The sequence below is a fragment of the Otolemur garnettii genome, unplaced genomic scaffold (assembly GCF_000181295.1).
Source record: "Otolemur garnettii isolate 467f Iridium unplaced genomic scaffold, OtoGar3 scaffold00023, whole genome shotgun sequence".
Taxonomy (NCBI): Eukaryota; Metazoa; Chordata; class Mammalia; order Primates; family Galagidae; genus Otolemur; species Otolemur garnettii.
In genome coordinates, this window is record NW_003852418.1 from 6,583,323 (window position 1) to 6,601,836 (window position 18,514).

General features: G+C 40.1%; 1 protein-coding gene across 3 annotated transcripts; it reads right to left on the bottom strand.

The window, feature by feature from the left end:
- Nucleotides 1–4,776: 4,776 nt before the first annotated feature.
- On the bottom strand, nucleotides 4,777–18,302 carry OSER1 (oxidative stress responsive serine rich 1). Of its 3 annotated transcripts, XM_023511959.1 has the most exons (5): nucleotides 18,064–18,078; nucleotides 16,926–17,223; nucleotides 14,291–14,407; nucleotides 11,336–11,449; nucleotides 4,778–6,023 (listed from the first exon to the last, which is right to left on the bottom strand). In XM_023511959.1, the coding sequence occupies exons 3-5, from the start codon at nucleotides 14,365–14,367 to the stop codon at nucleotides 5,336–5,338; spliced, it is 879 nt and encodes a 292-aa protein (XP_023367727.1). In that variant the 5' UTR covers nucleotides 14,368–14,407; nucleotides 16,926–17,223; nucleotides 18,064–18,078; the 3' UTR covers nucleotides 4,778–5,335. The 3 variants fall into 3 exon arrangements, with proteins under 3 accessions (XP_003787661.1, XP_023367727.1, XP_012659383.1); XM_003787613.2 differs by lacking the exon at nucleotides 16,926–17,223 and having other exon boundaries at nucleotides 4,777–6,023; nucleotides 18,064–18,302; XM_012803929.2 differs by lacking the exon at nucleotides 18,064–18,078 and having other exon boundaries at nucleotides 16,926–17,835.
- Nucleotides 18,303–18,514: the final 212 nt, after the last annotated feature.

The following is an 18,514-nucleotide window of genomic DNA, read 5'->3' on the forward strand; positions in this document are numbered from 1 at the left end:
AGTGCTGTGGCATCACTGCCCACAGCAACCTCCAACTCTGGGCTTAAGCGATTCTCTTGCCTCAGCCTCCCAAGCAGCCGGGACCACAGGTGCCCGCCACAACGTCTGGCTATTTTTTGGTTGTAGTTGTCATTGTTGTTTGGCAGGCCCAGGCTGGATTTGAACCCACCAGCCCTGGTGTATGTGGCTGGAGCCTTAGCGGTTTGAGCTACAGGGGCTGAGCCCAGATCCTAGTTTTATCCCCCACAAGCTGTGTGACCTTGGGCCAATTGTTAATTTCTTGAAGTTGCAAGTTTCTCATCTGTGAAAGTCCCTCAGAGAGTTAGTGGTATGAAGAACAGTAGCATCTACCTTATATGGGTGGGTGAGGATTACCTGAGTTAACAGTATTGAAAGGCTTAGAACGCACTAAATACCTAATGATTGTTAGCTCTTCTCACATCACAAAATTTTTTCCAAACCACCTTGCTTAATAAGATATTCTCCAAAGACAGGAGAGAGAACCTCTCCTACTCAATATATTAATACTGAAGCACTCTACCCTTCTCAACACGCATTTACGCAATATTACCCTGTGGTTTATCTTTTCTGTAGACTGATAAGCTAAGTTATTGGGAGAGGGATACTCTGACTTTGTAAAAGTTTGGGCGACATTCTTTGCCAAATTTGGTACTTTCCTACCTGCTCTAACAAACTGCCTCTTTTTGTCCCACCCTTTCCACCAGTGCACTGTAGGAAAAGGGAGCCCTCTTGAGGCCATATGTGCATTACAACAGATTTCCCTTGGGAAATCCAACTTGTCAAACCAAGTTGGAATTTACTTACATTTGAAATGAATTTTAAACTGTTTTTAAAGGTAGCTATCCCATTCTTTCTTCTTCCCGGGTCTTTTCTCACACCCTGTTCCTTGGTCATGTCCTTCCCCTATTATCTTCTCAACTTATCAAGCTTGGTTGCTTCTCCGGGATCCTAGTGGCAGAACCGAAAATCCAGAAAGACAGTGAGAGTTCTTCTCAGCTCCTGAGGGCTCAGCTGAGGAATCCTCCCTGCTCAGGAACTTTCCAGATAAGATTCCTGGCTGGGTCAGGTGCCCTTCCCACATGCTGGTTGCTCCCCCCAAACTGTGAGTTGAGAAGAGCAAGAGCTCTTCTTTCCAAAAAACATACATAAGCACATATATATGGCAGATGCCCTGGTGCATCTTTGTATACTGGGGGCCTGCACACACGGGTGTCCTCAGCTTTTTCTTAGTGGCAGTTGGCAGCTGGTGACTCCCTTCTTAAAATGCTGTTTCAATTGACTTCTAGAATCCTCTTGGTTCTGCTTCTGACTTACTGGTTCCTTACTCCTCTGACCTCTGTACCCTGGGAATGTCCCAGAGCTTAGTCCTCCAACTTCTTTCTCTACATCCATTTTCTAGGGGATCGCCTCCAATCACATGGCTTGAAATAACATCAATACACTGAGGACTCTTAAATTTGCATCTCCAGCCTGATCTTCATTTATCCAACCACCTACTCACATTTCTATATAGCTCCTAAGCACCTCAGCTTTGACAAGAACAAACCGAACTCCCAATTTCCCCTTCTGAATCTGTTCCTCCACATGACCTCCATTTATTAAAACCTTTGCAGTCATCCTTAATTTCTGTCTCTCTCTCATGCCTTGTATCCAGCCCAATAGCAAACACCTTCAAATAATTCTAGAACATACTGTTTCCTGCTCTGTTTTCTGCCATTATTTGATTTCCTGCATAGCCTCCTAACTGCCCCGCTTGCCTTCCCTTAGTCTGCTTATAGGAGGGCTCTTTTAAAACATAAATCTGTTAGCCAGGAGTGGTGATGTGTGCCTGTAATCCCAGCTACTCAGGAGTCTGAAGCAAAAGGATGGCTTGAACCCAGGAGTTTGAGGTCGCAGTGAATTATGATGACACTACTGCATTTAGCCTGGGTGATGAAATGAGACCCTGTCTCAAAAAAAAAAAAAAGTAAATCAGACCATGTTTTCTCTCCTCTCCTCCAAATGCCCCAATGGCTCCCTATCTCAGACTAAGAACCAAAGCCTACCAAGGTAGGAAAATGGCCTACCAAGCTCTCCACAATCTGCCCCCCTCCAGACCCCACCTGCTCAAGCCACATTCATTGATTCCCTCTGCCAAGAATGCTCCCCCCTAAAATGCCCCCCATGACTCACTCACTCCCTTACAGCTCAAATATCACCTTATCACAGAGGCTTCTGACCACCCCAAATAAAACAGCAACTCCCTACTCCTACCCTAGCCCTAACCCTTTCTCTCCATACCACTTATATGCTCATCTCTCTCCACTAAGGATGATGATAACGTTTTGTCTACTGTTCTAGTTTCAGCACCCAGTACAGCATGCCTGGTGTCTTGTAGGCACTTAATATTTGTGGAATGACTATTCAATGAAGAGTTGTTAAATGAAGGCATGTGAAATCAAGATGCTACTTTTCCAGAACATCAAGTAAAACAATCCCTCAATTCACAAACGGAACTCATTTTCCAGGATGTATCACAGAAGGATTAGTTTAGTAAGTCACATCCACAAGTTACTAGGACACTGGAACTTTGTTCTTTTCGATCCCTATTCCCTGTATGAAAAGGGTATATATCATTCTTCATTCTCCAGTGACTGCTATGTTAACGTAACAGCATCGAGTAAATACTCTGACCACTGGCTTAAAAAGCAAACCAAAAAGGACTTAAAGGTTTAAGAACCAATCTTAATTCAAGTAACACCTTAAACCCACTTAACATGATGAACTTGAATTAAGCAGCTCACTATCATGACAATCACTTCACTACTCTCCATAAAAAGGGTAAGGCAAAACAATAGCTGTCAATGTGAGGGTGAGGTCCTACCTTTACAACCAGAAGCTTGAATAGCTTGGATTAGTGGTTCCCAAAGTGTGGTCTGCAATCCTTTCAGGAGGATTGAAGAGGTCAAAACCATGGTACTAAGACATTATGGTACTAAGACATTACAGGTGGAGTATTCCTAATCCAAAAATCCAAAATATAAAACTTTTTTTTTTTTTTTTTAGAGACAGAATCTCACTTCATCGCCCTTGGTAGAGTGCCATGGCATTACACAGCTCACAGCAACCTCCAACTCCTGGGCTTAGGTGATTCTCTTGCCTCAGCCTCCCAAGTAGCTGGGACTACAGGCACCTGCCACAACGCCTGGCTGTATTTTGTTGCAGTTTGGCCAGGGCCAGGTTTGAACCCACCACCCTTGATATATGGGGCCGGCACCCTACTCACTGAGCCACAGGCACTGACCCAAAATATGAAACTTTTGAGTGCTCAAAGAATATGCATATTGAAATATTTCAAATTTTAGGACTAGGGATGCTGACACTAAGTATATAGCACAAATATAAAAAAAAAAAAAATCCAAGATCTGAGAGATACTTCTGGTCCCAAGAATTTCCTATAAGGGATACTCAACCTGTATTTGGCTTTTTCACACTCATTCTCTCACTAGTACACAGGGGTTTGCTGGAGACAACAAAATGCGTGGTATTCTGAGAGTAAATGTAGAAGCATATATGAAATGATCTTTTTTTTGTAGAGACAGTCTCACTTTATTGCCCTGGGTAGAGTGCTGTGGCGTCACACAGCTCACAGCAACCTCCAACTCCTGGGCTTAGGCGATTCTCTTGCCTCAGCCTCCCAAGTAGCTGGGACTAGAGACTATCTTTTATTAAGCAAAAATGTAGAACAATGCCACTCTTCTAATATTTTTTATTTTGGAAAAGTTTTCATTTTAAATGTTATTTATGTAAGCTCATAATGCATTGCTTTTTAAATGTATTTTTTTTTAATTTCTTAATTTCTAATATAAATTTTGAGATAGAAACCACACAAACAAAACCTCTTTGGGGTCCTGAAATTTGAGTATAAAGCAGGCTGCCTTAAATATACCAGTGTACTTTCTATTACTATTAAGAAGTCTGTATCTAGCGCTGTGATGGGCATTTTGCTCCCTCACTGGAACCACAACCTTCAGGTGTGCTACTCAATCTACACAAAGCTAATAGCCGGCAGGCGACCCCTACTACTTAAGCAAGGTCAGAGCTTTTCTAGTAAATACCTTCACCACTTTTCCCAAGGATAAATCACCTGTTTGTGAAGCCCATACCCCATGATCATGAATTAGCCACACAGCCAGTGGGATGTTTTAATAAACACTCTAAACCTATTTTGTAATATAAATCAAACAAACTTCCTGTTAACATTCTGTTAGCACAGCTAAACACTGTCATTACATTTGATGGATATGCAATGGTCTAAGTTAAAATATAAGCTATGTGGCATATACAAAATTCATTTGAGAGCTACCTGAAAAAGACAGGGATTCATCCTCAAGTTGAAACTAAGGACAGATTTTTTTTTTTTTTAAACCAAATTTTGAGAGAAACTTTGAGATGGTTGACCAGAGACGTACACAGTTCTCTCTGGGGATTGCTGGGATGAAGAGGGAAATTCAGAGATAATAACCATTCTAGAACATTTGAAACTGAGGTCTAAGACCTATCTTACAACTAATTTCAAACAAACAAACAAAAAATCCATATATAAAAATGCCAAAGGTGAGGAAGATACTTACTAGTTTCAAATATTACATGCCCTCCCTCCAACTGAAGCAGCCAACTCCAAGCTGCTTGAGAAGCTTCATGTAACATGCCTTGCAACAAACAGCACCAGCAAGGGTTTATTTACTGATGGTTAATAATTCTCTCAAACAATACAGGGCAGGCCAGCTAGTTTATTCAAATTGAATCTAAATTTTAGACCTCTGGCTTAACAATAACATTAAAAACTTTTATAGATACAATAAATCTTGTGTTAAATCAGAGATGGTTTAAAACAGTCTTGTAACTTCTAATATTAAGGGCTGGCAACTACAGCACAACAAATGTTCGGTAGGTACAGTTACAAAACCACATCTGAGTTTCCTTGGCTACCAAATCTTAAACAGATCTGAAAAATGCAGTTTTACAAAGGCTTTTAACCACATACCCCCTGCTGCCAGTCTCGAGTAATTATGGTTTCTTCATCCCCCAGGGACATTTCTAAATGAGAGGGATTTTCTTTGATCTGCTTGCCTTGATGGGTATGTAAGAACTCAGAGAGCAAGTTTAAAGAATGAAGGTAAGATTAACTGAGATGCCAAGAAAAGTTTTTATTGCAAGCACAGTGAGCAGAAAAAGATGTCTTCTCACACAAAGTGGCTGCAAGGTCTGCCATTAACTAAATCTCTTTGATAACCCTTCATTGGTTTAAAGCAAATGGATTAGCTTCCTGCTATCAGGTGTACATCATTTCTGCCATGTGAGACATTTTCTTGGGAATATACAAGTAATACTCCATGTAGCCTGATAGGTCCTCAATGGTCACATCATCCACATAGACTCGAGCTTGCTCAGAACAGGAGCGGGGAGAGCCAGACAGAGTTCGGGTGTGCAGTGACTGAGAGTAGTCCTCAAGGGTTGATCTTCGTTCTGGAGCCAAAGGAGGGACATTCTGCAGGCCTGAAAAGGAATAGACCTCCATATCGTGCCATCTCTTACACTGGCATTCCTTGCCTATGCATGCACATGGCTTGCCCTGGTTTAGCTTGGAAACAGATCGAAAGTCAGAGAGATCACTGGCTTTGAGACTTGCTTGGGAGACTTGGGTAGCATCAGAGGAGTCTTCTTTCTTACTCTCTGATGGAAGCCTTGGAACCGAAGTTCTCAAAGGCTCAATGACTGGCCCCGTATGATTAGCATCAAGAGAAGTTGAGCTTTCTCCTGCACTGAACTCTTTAGGAGTTGAAATTCCTAGCCCACTGCTGCCATCAGGGGAGTCAGTCTGGCTTCTGTGTCTGAGTTGGCTGCTGGAAGATGATGCTATTGTACTGCAATGTATAAACTTTGGAGGATGAAGGACCGGAGACTTAGAACGTCGACGACGCTGAGTTCTCACTGCTCCTCGTGAAGACTTCCTTGTAGACCTAAGAGGAAAAAAATATACAAGAAGATATTGGGATACAGAGCCCTCCAAACAGATGCGTTAGAAGAATTGGAAATTTACCTCCTCTCAGGTTTGAGTCTAAGATCATAAATTTTCCCCAAGAGATGTGTCTGCTTCCATTTTCAAGCTGCCTAAGTCTTTGTGTCTCAAAAACTTCAACATCTTCTTATTAGCAAGCTACAGAAATAGGTGAGATAAGGGTAGTTTTTAATTGATTGACTTGGGACAAACAATTGGAGCAGAATACCTGCCCTGTCCAACTCCATGCTTGGGAACCTGGGGGAAGCACCCCACAAAGGCCATTTCAACTGTAAGCCTAAAGGCTGTGCCCTAAACCCGAATGCAGTAGCTTTGGTATCACTGTGAGGTTAATGCTATAAATAGTCACTGCTATTAAATAGAGCAGCAGATTTTATGACTCATTTCTATCACTGATAACAACCTACAAAAAAACAAACATTTAGAACCCCGGAGGTTTTCAGATACTGGACATACTATATAGCCATTTATAAAATATTTAACTAAATGGGCTCGGTGCCTGTGGCTCAAGTGGCTAAGGCGCCAGCCACATACACCTGAGCTGGTGGATTTGAATCCAGCCTGGGCGCGCCAAACAACAATGACGGCTGCAACCAAAAAATAGCTGGGCATTGTGGCGGGTGCCTGTAGCCCCAGCTACTTGGGAGGCGGAGGCAGGCGACTCGCTTGAGCCTAGGGGTTGGAGGTTGCTGTGAGCTGTGATGCCATTGCACTCCACCCAGAGTGACAGCTTGAGGCTCTGTCTCAAAAAGAAAAAAATAAAATTAAGATAAAAAAAAAATTTAACTAAATGAAAGAACTGAACAAAAGAAAAATAGGAACTCAAAACTACCAAGCACATTAGAGGAAAAAAACCACAAATAGGATCCTTTTTTTATTTTTTTCAAAACAGTTTCACTATCTATATCTCCCTCGGTAGAGTGCTGTAGTGTCACAGCTCACAGCAACCTCAAACTCTTGGGCTTAAGCAATTCTCTTGCCTCAGACTCCCGAGTATCTGGGACTACAGATGTCCACCAGAACACCAGCTATTTTATGTTGCAGTTGCCACTGCTGTTTTAGCTGGCTGGGGCTGGATCCGAACCTGCCACCCTCAATATATGGGGCCGGTGCCCTACCCACTGAGACACAGGCGCTGCCCAAAACCAAACAGGATGCTAAGAAATAAAAAATTTTACATTTGGAACTAAACTAAATGGGTAGACTGAACAGCAGAACACAGCCATCCCGTCTTATTTGTGGTTTCACTATCCACACTTTAAGGTACCTGTGGTCAACCCTAATCTAAAAATATTAAATGGAAAACTCCAAAAATAAATAATTCGTAAGTTTTAAATTGCACACCATTCAGAATAATCTTGCCATATGCTACTCTGGACCCTCTGCAATGAGAATCATCCCTCTGTCCAGCATCTCCACACTATTACCTACCCATTAGCCACTTAGTAGCTGTCCTGGTTATCAGATCAACTGTTATGGTATCACAGTACTTGTGTTCAAGGAATCCTTATTTTACTCAATAATGGCCCCAAAGTATAAGAATGGTAATAGTGGCAATTCAGGTATGCCAATGATAAACTATAAAGTGCTTCTGCTCTGGTTTGAATGTGTCCATCAAAAGTTCATGTGTTAGAAATTGGTTCTGAGTGGCGACAGTAGCTCGTGGGTAGGGCGCCAGCCACATACACCCAGGCTGGCGGGTTTGAACCCAGCCCAGCCCAGCTAAAATAATGACAACTGTAACAACAACAACAACAAAAATAGCTGGGCATTATGGAGGACACCTGTAGTCCCAGTTACTTGGGAGGCTAATGCAAGAGAATCACTTAAGCCCAAGAGTTTGAGATTGCTGTGAGCTGTGACGCCACAGCACTCTACCCAGGACGACAGCTTGAGACTCTGTCTCAAAAAAATCAATAAAAAGAAATTTGGTTCCCAAGCAGAAGTAGGACCACCCTTGGGGAAGGGGGGGTGATACCTCTTCAGTACCCTTCAGTAATAAGGGCTCTGCCTTTACGAATGGATAACGCGTTCGAGAGGGAGTGGTTTAGCTATTATGAGCCTGGGTCTGTTATATAAAGCTAGTTTGGCCATCTCTTGTGAGCCCCCTTGCCATGTGGTCCTTCATGATATGACATAGCAAGAAGGCCTTCACCAGACACTGGCACCATGCTCTTGGAATTACCAGTTCCAGCACTGTTAAGTAATAAATTTCTTTTCTTTAGTAAGTGCCCAGTCGCAGGTATTCATTTGCAGCAACAGAAAACGACAGCTTCCTTTAAGTGAAAAGGTGAAAGTTCTTGACTTGAAAGAAAAAAATCACATGCTGAGGTTGCTAAGATCATATGCTGAGTTGCTAAGATTTGCCCATGAAATTGGGAAGGAAAAAGAAAGTCTTGATCATTTTGCTGTTGCACCACAAACTGCAAAAGTTAAAGCCACAGTGTGTGGTTAAGTCCTTAGTTAAGATAAAAAGGCATCAAATTTGTGGAAGGCATGAACAAGGAACACGTTCTGACAGCAAACGGGTTCAGTATTGTCTGTGATTTCAGTTATCCATGGGTGTGTGTGTCTTAAAACATACTGTCCACATAGCTAAAGAATTACTGAATTGTAAAATAAATCTAAATTATTTACAATAGAGGTACAATAGCAATTTGCAGGCTATGGGTCAAATCTGGCCCCCTATCTGTTTCTGTACAGCCTGTGTACACTGTCCAGTGGGCTAGCACTGTGAGCCATAGAAACCAGATTGGGGCATCCCCCCACTCCCAGTCTCTGTTCTCCCTGGTCAGTGGACATATTGAACTACTGTCCAGGACCCAGATTAGCTACCACCAAACGTTGGGTCTCTGATGTTGTCAACTGCTGAGCACTGAAACGCAGATCTCAGTTTGGAGGTAAGAAGAGCATGGTGGGATCTCAGTGTCTCTGGGACAGAGTAAAACTGATCCTGGATCCTTATCCAACCATTCCACCACATCCTCCCCTCAGGCTAGTAGTTTCATCCTGGGAATGTCTCAGCAAGAGAACACAAAGTGTGTCCACCAGCCAGGACTGCCTAACCCCAGGCAAACAGGCAGGATAGACGTTTTCTCTCTTATACATGTATAACTACTTACATAATATCCTTGGATTTTGCTTCTTGGCGTCCGAAGCTAAAATAATTACTATACAGCACTTAACTAAGATTTGGGGTAAAAAAAAAAAAAAAGTAAAAATTAAGAGAGATAGAAGATAGAACAAATCTGTGGTCTGAGGACAAGTGATTTTTGAAGAGATAATGACTCATTTTCTGATAGATGAAAGAAGACAATCTATAAATACAAGAAACACCCTGGAGCAAGATAAAAAAGAAAAGAAATCCATCCACATATACACACATTGTAGCAAAACTGTAAAATAGCAAAATCACAGGAAGATCTTAAAAGAAGCCAGAGGCAAGTCAGATTATTTCCAAAAGAACAATGATTAGATTGAAAGTAGGCTTTCAGTATCAACATGATTTGAAGCCAGAAGACAACAAATTGTACCTGCAAGTGCTAAGAGAAAATAACTGCCAAACTAGAAATATTTCAGATATATCATATCTATCTTTCAAAAGCAAGAATGAAGTAAAAAGATTTTCAGATAAATCAAAGCAAAGTGTAGTCATCCCCACATATCCATGGGCTTCACATTTGTTGATACAACTATCTGTAGATGAAAATATTCAGAAAAAAAAAATTCCACAAAGTTCCAAAAAGCAGAATTTGAATTTGCCATGCACCAAGTACTATATCAAATCCACAGTAATGAGATGATGTGGAGGCATTGTATTAGGTATTACAAGTAACATAACATGATTTAAAGTATATAGGAGAATGTACATAGGTTATATGCAAATACTACACCATTTTGTATAAGAGATTTGAACATCCTCCAATTTTGGTATTCCTGGCAAGGGGTGAGGGGAAATCCGAAACCAATCCAATCCCCCGGGATACTGAAGGATAACAGTATATTTACCAATAGGCCATATATAACTCCAGAGGATAGCATTCAAATATATTTTATGTGGAGTTATATAGAGGCCCTACTTACTAATAGCAAGTCTTCACTAAAAAAACTACTTTAAGAAAGTGACTCCATATGGAAGGTCTGAGGTCCAAAAATGGTATATAAAGTAACTACAAACAAGTAGAAAAATCTAAACAAACACTATTTAAGTAATAACAAAATTCTATGAGAACAAACAAAACTCATCAAACAATTTTTAAAACAAATTTTTTAATTAAAAATTTTTTTTGTGATTTCTGAGGAAGAGGAGAAAGGTAAGAAGAAAAAAAAAAAACCATAAAAATTCAGGCTTGGCTCCCGTGAGCAGGGCACCAGCCACATATACTGAGGCTGGCGGGTTCGAGCCTGGCTTGGGCCTGCTAAACAACGACAACTGCAACTAAAAAATAGCCAGGTGTTGTGGTGGGCACTTGTAGTCCCAGCAACTCAGGAGGCTGAGGCAAGAGAATCACTTGAGCCCAAGAGTTTGAGGTTGCTGTGAGCTGTGATGCCACAGCACTCTACCAAGGGTGACACAGTGAGACTCTGTCTCAAAAAAAAAAAACAAAAACAAAACATAAAAATCCAGCTATATATTATCTTTATGAGACTATCTAAAATTTAAGAACACAGAATGGAAACTAGATTAGCTATATCAATTCCAGACAAAGTAGATGTAAAAACAAAAGCCATTAATGAGGGATTAAAAATGTCACTACATAGTACAAGTTTCAATTCACCAGGAAGAAAACATTCTAAACTTAAATGGACCTAGGTTGTACGAACCTAACAAAATAACCTCAAAATATATAAAGCAAAAATATAAAACTTAATAGGAAAATAAACAAATTCACTCCCATGGGGGAGATTTCAACAAAAATCTCAGTTATTGACAAGTCAAGGTGACAAAAAAAAAAAATTGAACAAAGATTCAAGTAACACATTTAAAAGCTTGATTTAATGGACACAGAACCCAAGAACAATCAGAGAAGACCCATTCTTCTCAAGTACACATAGAACATCCATTAAAAATTGACTACAGACCAGGTCAAGCAGAGTCTTGGTAAATTCACAACAAAGAGAACAGGTCCTTCTCTGACAGGTAGGTCTTGAGTTTTACATAATAACGTATTTTTTTCCTGGACACGCAGGAAAGAAAATTCAATAATATTTTAAGGTATTGGGATAAAAGCTATCTCAATAAGAAGCTCTTACCCATGCCAACTATCTTTAGATGCACATGTGGTTTTAGGTTTGGTATCATCTGCTGCTGTTCTGACGGATGCTCTGACACTTGTGCCCTCTCCAACAGAAAGAGATGCTATGGACCTGAAGAAAAGAACAAAGTTTACTGCTATAGAAAACTGTAAAATGAGAACTACTTATTGTTACCAACTCAAATAAAACTTTTATCAATGCCTTAATTTTCTTCCTCATTTGGGTTTCAAAATTTGCTCCAGTAAATTTTCCTTCAAAATCAAATTTAAAGGATCCCTAAAAGCCCATAGGGGTAAAACCATAAGCTAAAGAATGATTCATAAGTATAACCAGGAGCAGGATATAAAGAGGCTTTTAGCTGTTTCTCTGGAGCAGATCAGGCCTATGTCGAGAGAGAATGCTAATGATACTAGCCGCTTATTTTATTTTTTACAGGCAAACTAGAGCTGTGGGAACTAAGTTTAGAAGCAAAAACTTTAGGAGACTCCATCTAACTTAAAAATGAATACATATTCATATATACAACTTTTAGAAACATATTCTAATTTTTACAACTAATAAACTTGAAATATTACTGAGTTAAATATTTGTGGTTTAAAATTACACAGATAACATGGATTCCCAGTAAAAATCATAAAAAATTGGAAAGAGAGAAAAAGAGAATCCATCCATAATCTCACAAGCCAGAGACTGCCAATGTTTAACATTTTGGCATAAATCCTTCCAGACTTTTTCAATACATACACACACACAACACCTATTACACATGCTATGGTAGTGACAAAATCCTTTTGGAAGAGACATCAAATCTACTTATGTAAAAACATGCTCACTGAAACACAAAATAAAAAGTAGCTGGGAATAACCTAGATATCCAACGATAGAGAAATGCTATATTATATAAATCACAGCATATCTATACAATGGAATATTAGGAATTTATTAAAAATTAAGCATACAAAGAACTTTTAATGATATGGGATGATGCTTATAATCTTAGAAGAAACAGCATAAATACCTATACATACATTATAATTTCAACTACATAAAAAAAAAAAAGAGTATAGGGTATCAAGTACAGATGTCTATATGTTAACCACAGTTATAATAAATTATAATTCTTACTTCCTTTTTAATCCTGTTGTTTTTACAAAGTGTTCTATAATAAGCGTATATTGTTTCATAGATAAAAAGGATTGTTGCTTCATAAAAATATGTAGAGATTTGTTGTGATAAGACAAATACCATTAGGAATCAAAACCTGCTAAACAGGATCACTCTAAATTCTTAGCTAAGCTCGGTTAGTTTATGAGTCAGTCCCTCAGATGTCCCATTTTTAAACTGGCAACAAGTATGAAACAAGTAGAAATGTATGCTACACAAGTCTGATTCTGCTTAGTCATGCTAATGACTCACCCCTTATACTCTTATTTGGTTCTCTACTGTTCCTTCTCTTCCCACAATTTTACTCAAGGCAGATCAAAGCTACAAATATATCATTTTTGACCATATATTGTAGATACTTTAAAAGTTTTTATAATGTTCCAAGTAATTTTTAGGGAAACCAAAATGCTTATTTTATATTTCAACTTCCTAAGACATCAGCAAAGAAGTTTGTATCAAAAGCTGCTTATATAACTTTACACACTGAGACTTTTATGTATATGTGTGTGTATACATTCCTAGTATTTTCCCAATAAAAAATGTTTCTATACAAGAAATCACAAATATACATACTCCAACAACAATCTGAAACTGATTCTCTGCTTTGTTTCTGTTTCCCAAAATGGCTTATCAAGGTACTGATGTGAAATGGCAAGATGGCCATAATGGAGAACCACTGGAATAAAAGTGCTTTTTTGAAGTATCATAGAAGCAAACGTAAAACACCTGTCACATCTACTGGGAAAATCTCATAGCATAAAAATCTTCCCACTTGGTAGGCCAAAAATAATTCTAGCAATAGGGTGATAGCTACACTATTATCTACTTAATTTTTACTTTGTGCTAGGTACTGCATACTTCAAAGTGACATAAAGGAATGATTAAGAGTACAGGTCTGGAGACAAAATATCTAGGTTCTAATCCTGGCTCTGCAACTTCCTACCAATTTGACCTTTAGCAAGTGACTTAATTTGTGTCTCATATGTGAACAGAACTGACAGTAATATCTATCTTCTAAGGTGGTTGGAAGATTAAATAATGTGCACAAAAGTACTTTATCCAGTGTTGAAGGCACAGCATGTAAGTAATAAACATTAGCAATTATTATTACTACTTATGGAATGTAATGTTCTACTCTTAAGATTCCAGTGTTTGGTTTCCATTCATCAAAAGAAAAATTGTTGTATCCATTTAATTTTGAGATTTCTTTTGGTCTGGGGCAAAGAATTGGGGTAAGAAGTCTTACACAGAACATTTTGCAAAGGGTAAAATATTAACATTCAGACAGCAGCTGGTCTGCAGGTGCTCTAATTAGTCTGACCAAAGGATCCAAGATTATTGATCTCAGTGACAGAACCTTACTGAATAGAGGTTTCCATAGTGATAGACTCAGCAATCACAGACCATGAAATCGACAATATCTTCACAGATTTCTATTGAGCCAATTCACTTTGACTGAAAATACTGTCATTCCCTTGAGAAGCATGAAGAAATCCATGATGGGACAATGCTTGATAATCTTTAATTAAAAAGAGAAGGGGGGAACCCTCCGTAAAGAAAACACCTAACCTTAGAGTACAAATGGTGCTACTTTTCAAATTTAATGGAAGAGTTTCTTTTTAAAATATAACAATACCCTGCAGAAACTGGTGCCATGTCACACTATCAGTATTTACATCTTCTAAAAATAATGAGAAATACTAAAAGAGGAAGAAATCTTTAGGTGAAAGAGACTACATATAATTAGTAAATAAATGATTCTAAATAATATATTACATGTTTAATTACCCTGATGCATCCACTCTTAATTTCTTGAAAGCAGTTTGTAGACTCTCCTCCTCTCCATCCTTGGCTTCAGATTTCATTGTGAAAGTTTTTACACTACTATGGATGTTCCCGTTAATACTAAAAAAGAAAATAAAAATAAGTAAGCAAAGAGAAAACAGGTGCGATCAAAAGCATGCCTTTTGTTAAAAATATATATGCCTGATATCATTACTGTTGGAAGAAGAAAACAAATTTTTATTTCTAAAAGGAAATTTAAGTATAGATAATTAGGACACTTTAGGTTTTATTTAAGAGGAAACAAACGAAGTGATACAGAAAATGGACAGAATTTAAAGTCTCCAAATACTTGATGCCAATATCTTAACTACACAGCTTTGGAAACTAGATCACCTGAAATCTATGTTTTAGATACTTCCTAACAGGGAAAAACAAAATCTCAGTTGATCTAGAAACCTATGGACAAAATGACTTTTACATCTGAAAAAAGAGAAAAAAGCTCAAACCAGAGCACTCTGATTCTTTAAAATGGAACAACTCTGAGTCTTTAACCAATTTTTTGAGGCCTTGCACTTACAGGGCTTACCAAAAAAAAAAAGTGATACTGAGTTATTTGTCTGGTCTAACCCTAACAATTCTAGTTCACGATACAGGACAGTGTATCTCTAAAGCTATCCTAACCCAGGTATCAATATTCACAAAAACATGTTTTAGACAACAGTAAGTTACCATAGTTAAAGCAGAATTAGAAACTTCTTTTAATGCTTACTGATTACACTCTTCCTATAAGGTTTATACCTTCATTTCATTTTTTTCATAGCTTTGAATAATTATTAAACAAGAAAATAAGTGAACTATACTTGCAACTCAAACAAGACAATTTTTCTTTAGCCAAACAAAGAAGTAAAAAATTTAAAAAAAAACAAAATTACTATGCTGTACATCACCTTTAAACGATTTCCTCTTAACTACATAGTCTGTTTAACCAGTTTTCCATTTCTCCCACCCAAATTTTTATACTTAAAGAAAGATAAAAGACTAATCAAAGCAACAAGGAACACAACAAAGTCTGTTAATAAACCCTTGAATCTAGTCTCCAAATTATTTTTTCACTCAAGAGTAATTAGTACCAAACCCCAAACAAAACAAAAAATAAGCAAACCATTATCTATAAACATATCACAGGGATCAGAAAGGAAAAAAAAAAGGTGAAAGGAAAAAAAAAGGTTAAACAACAAATGGAAGATAGAGAATTTTTGAGGCATTCACTTTACCTCTTAATTTCTAAGCTGTTACCCCCTACTCCCCACCCCCACCCCCATGGCACGCTCAGAGTGAGCAGTGCCTCTTTGGACCCTAGGGTCCTCTGATTCCGTATCTGCTCATTTCTCAGGGGTGGGCTTGATGTAATTGTGAGACCTCTACTATTCCAAAGGTCAAAGTGTCATAAAGGCAAAAAAAGAGACAAAGAATCAAGATTTTTCACTGTTTATTTATTTATAAGTAGAAGTTAAGGTCATTTAGGCAGAGCTATCTGGGGAACCCTGAAAACAGTCTCAAAAGAATTCTAACAGAAAACGAGTTTTCACCTTAACTTAAGACATTTAAAAACACTCCCCATACATATTTTGCTGGTTTATTTAACTAGCACTTGAACATGAGGAAACATTCATACAATTCTATGCTTCACCAGTCTCTTAATTCTTCTCAGTTTAGAGCAGGATCCTCTCAAATACACAATAATGGCCTACATATCTGGGGAAGGGGTGAGCAAAGATCATTTATTCTAATATTTTCAAAGGTCCACAGCCTCTAAAAGAGTGCTATTACAGGTTGTAAACAAATTCTTCCTGCTGCCAGGACTAAAGTTTGACTTATAGTTCTCAATTACCTTATGACTAGTCAAAGGCTAGGCCCTTACAGAGTTAAAAAAAAAAACAATCACCTAAGCCAGTCTCCCCAACCCACACAGACCCCCATACAGTCCTCTTTAGGCCTCTCCAAAAATTAGTCAATATTTAACTACACATCCTATCTATAACTGCTGAATTCCATAGGTGGAAATTCATCCCTTCCACAATGTTTACAGAATTGGTACCATGAGTGTAGCACTAGATCCTAAGGACAGAAGCCTATGAACTCCATTTCTGTAAGGACTGGAATTTCATTCCTGCCCTCCAGGACCAGACAATATAACACTGTCCACCCACACATGTAACTTTTAATTATACAGTGCTGACTTACTAGCATGGCTGGTGACCATGCTAGATGTTAATACAAACTAAGTTAGCATTCTAAAAGATCTGCCATCTAAAAAACTAAATAAAAATCTGGCTACAGACTAAAACTTTAGGTATGAAGTTCCGTCTGAACTATTTTCAGAATTCCAGCATTTTGACTACTCATTACTTTTTTTTCAAGTTATTTTAACCCAGAACAAACATGAGTCGTAGACATGACCTTAAGTACCACATCAGAGCCACGTTTGTAATTACAAAAAGCTTATTATGCTGTTCTATATTCCCAGCTTCCCAGTCACGGAAAGCAAGAGCTGTCCAACTAACTCCTGACTACAGATATAATTGGTTTATCCTTCTTAATTAATCATTATTAATAAAATTGCAAAACACATTCTTACCGTTTTCACTGCAGTGACTTCAAGTTGAATAATCGCCAAAGAGATGGAACTTTTAAAGAACTATTAGAAGTTATTTGTATTAAATCAAATCACACGAGGCAATGTAACTTTGTCTCGGATTTTCCCCAATCTTTCAAAAATGGTCAAGTTCTTCTAAAGTTCCTCCATCAAAAGGGCAAATTCCTGGTTTTCTCTGTCGACGACTATGTGTCACAATCTAATTTACATCTTGCCATTTCAACCAAGACCTCCTTGAACCCCAAGCCTAGCCCTAACATTTCCAGGACCCCGAAAAGACCTGAGAATCATAAATAAGGGATCCGCGCGTAAGCGATTCAAAACAGTGTTAAAAGATTTCAAAAATTTCCCAGACCAGTAGGGAGTGTGAAGTCTGTGGTAGAAAACCGTGCCCAGCAACTCCACAAGAGATAAACAAGACCGAATTGAAACAATCGGCCCCTAGGACAAAAAACACATTCACGCCTCTCTCTGCACACCCACTCATCCCTTACACTCGCAGTGCCACAGCCCAAACACTACGTTAATCCTTTTCACCCAGACTCTTGCTCTGTCGCGGTTAAACAGGGTCAGGGGCAAACTTGGGGAACAGGGAGAGAAGGGACAACGCTGAGTGGAGAGTTGTCCAGGGGGTCTACCCGTCCGGGGTCTCGAGCTGAGAAGCTGCCCCCTCCAGAGGGTCTCCCGACCAGAAATAGCGGCTGGAGCAGGGCCAAGGCACAAGGGATGCAGGAGGAGAAAGGATAGAGGCCGAAAAGAAAGGGGCCAACGAGAACCGGGCACACAAGCGGGCGGGAAAGGGCGGGAAGGGGCAAAGGGCGGCCGAGGAAGGCAAAAGGGGAAGCTACGGCTGGGCGGGAGACCGCGGAGGAGCGGGACCAGGCGGGAGCAACCAGAGAACTAGAGGGCGGGCGGGGGAGGGGGGAACTCAGGCAGGTCCAGGCCGCAGTTGAAGAGGGGACGCGGAGAGGCCGAGGCCCAGGCCCGGCCCAGACAGTCAGCGCCGGGAAACGACGAGACAGGAGGCAGGCGGGCCCACAGGAAGCCGCCCGCGACCAGGCCCGGCGTGGAGGCCGAGATGCGCTGCCGCGGCCCCTCCTCGTCACGTCTGGACACTTACCTCCTCGCAGCTGGGGCGCTCCGGTGATCCGGTCCCGTCAGTTCAGATCGTCTCTTCCCCGAGCGCGGCGCCTGACTGACCCGGATCCAAACCCGTGAAGAGGGCGGCCCGCGCCTCCGGAGTCGCACTGCGCCTGCGTCACTCAGGGACACGGCCCGCCCCCTGATCATGCTCCTCCCACCCCAGTGACTAGGCTGAGCTGCAGACGGCGGCTGCGCAAGCGCGGGGCGGTGGCCTCGCCTCTCAAACGCCCAGCACCTACCTTCTGGGAAGCACGTGCGCCTATGTCATTTCCTGTTATTCTTTTCTGTCCCTGCTCCCTCCCGCGAGGTTCGCTCTGGACTGGCTTTTGGGGCGTGCCTGCTTCCTCCTCCCCGTCAGGTGAGTGAGTAGGCGTTATTTTTCTCAGACTGCTTCCACTTCCCTGGCGTCTACTTATGCTTAACCCTCT

Excerpts from the sequence above, each read along its gene's own strand:
- OSER1 (XM_003787613.2), bottom strand. The coding sequence starts at position 18,233 with ATGATCAGGGGGCGGGCCGTGTCCCTGAGTGACGCAGGCGCAGTGCGA. Across the intron at positions 11,450-14,290 it reads TTAAGAGTGGATGCATCAGG|GTCCATAGCATCTCTTTCTG; the intron begins GTAATTAAACAT and ends TCTTTTCTTCAG. Across the intron at positions 6,024-11,335 it reads TCTAAAGATAGTTGGCATGG|GTCTACAAGGAAGTCTTCAC; the intron begins GTAAGAGCTTCT and ends TTTTCCTCTTAG.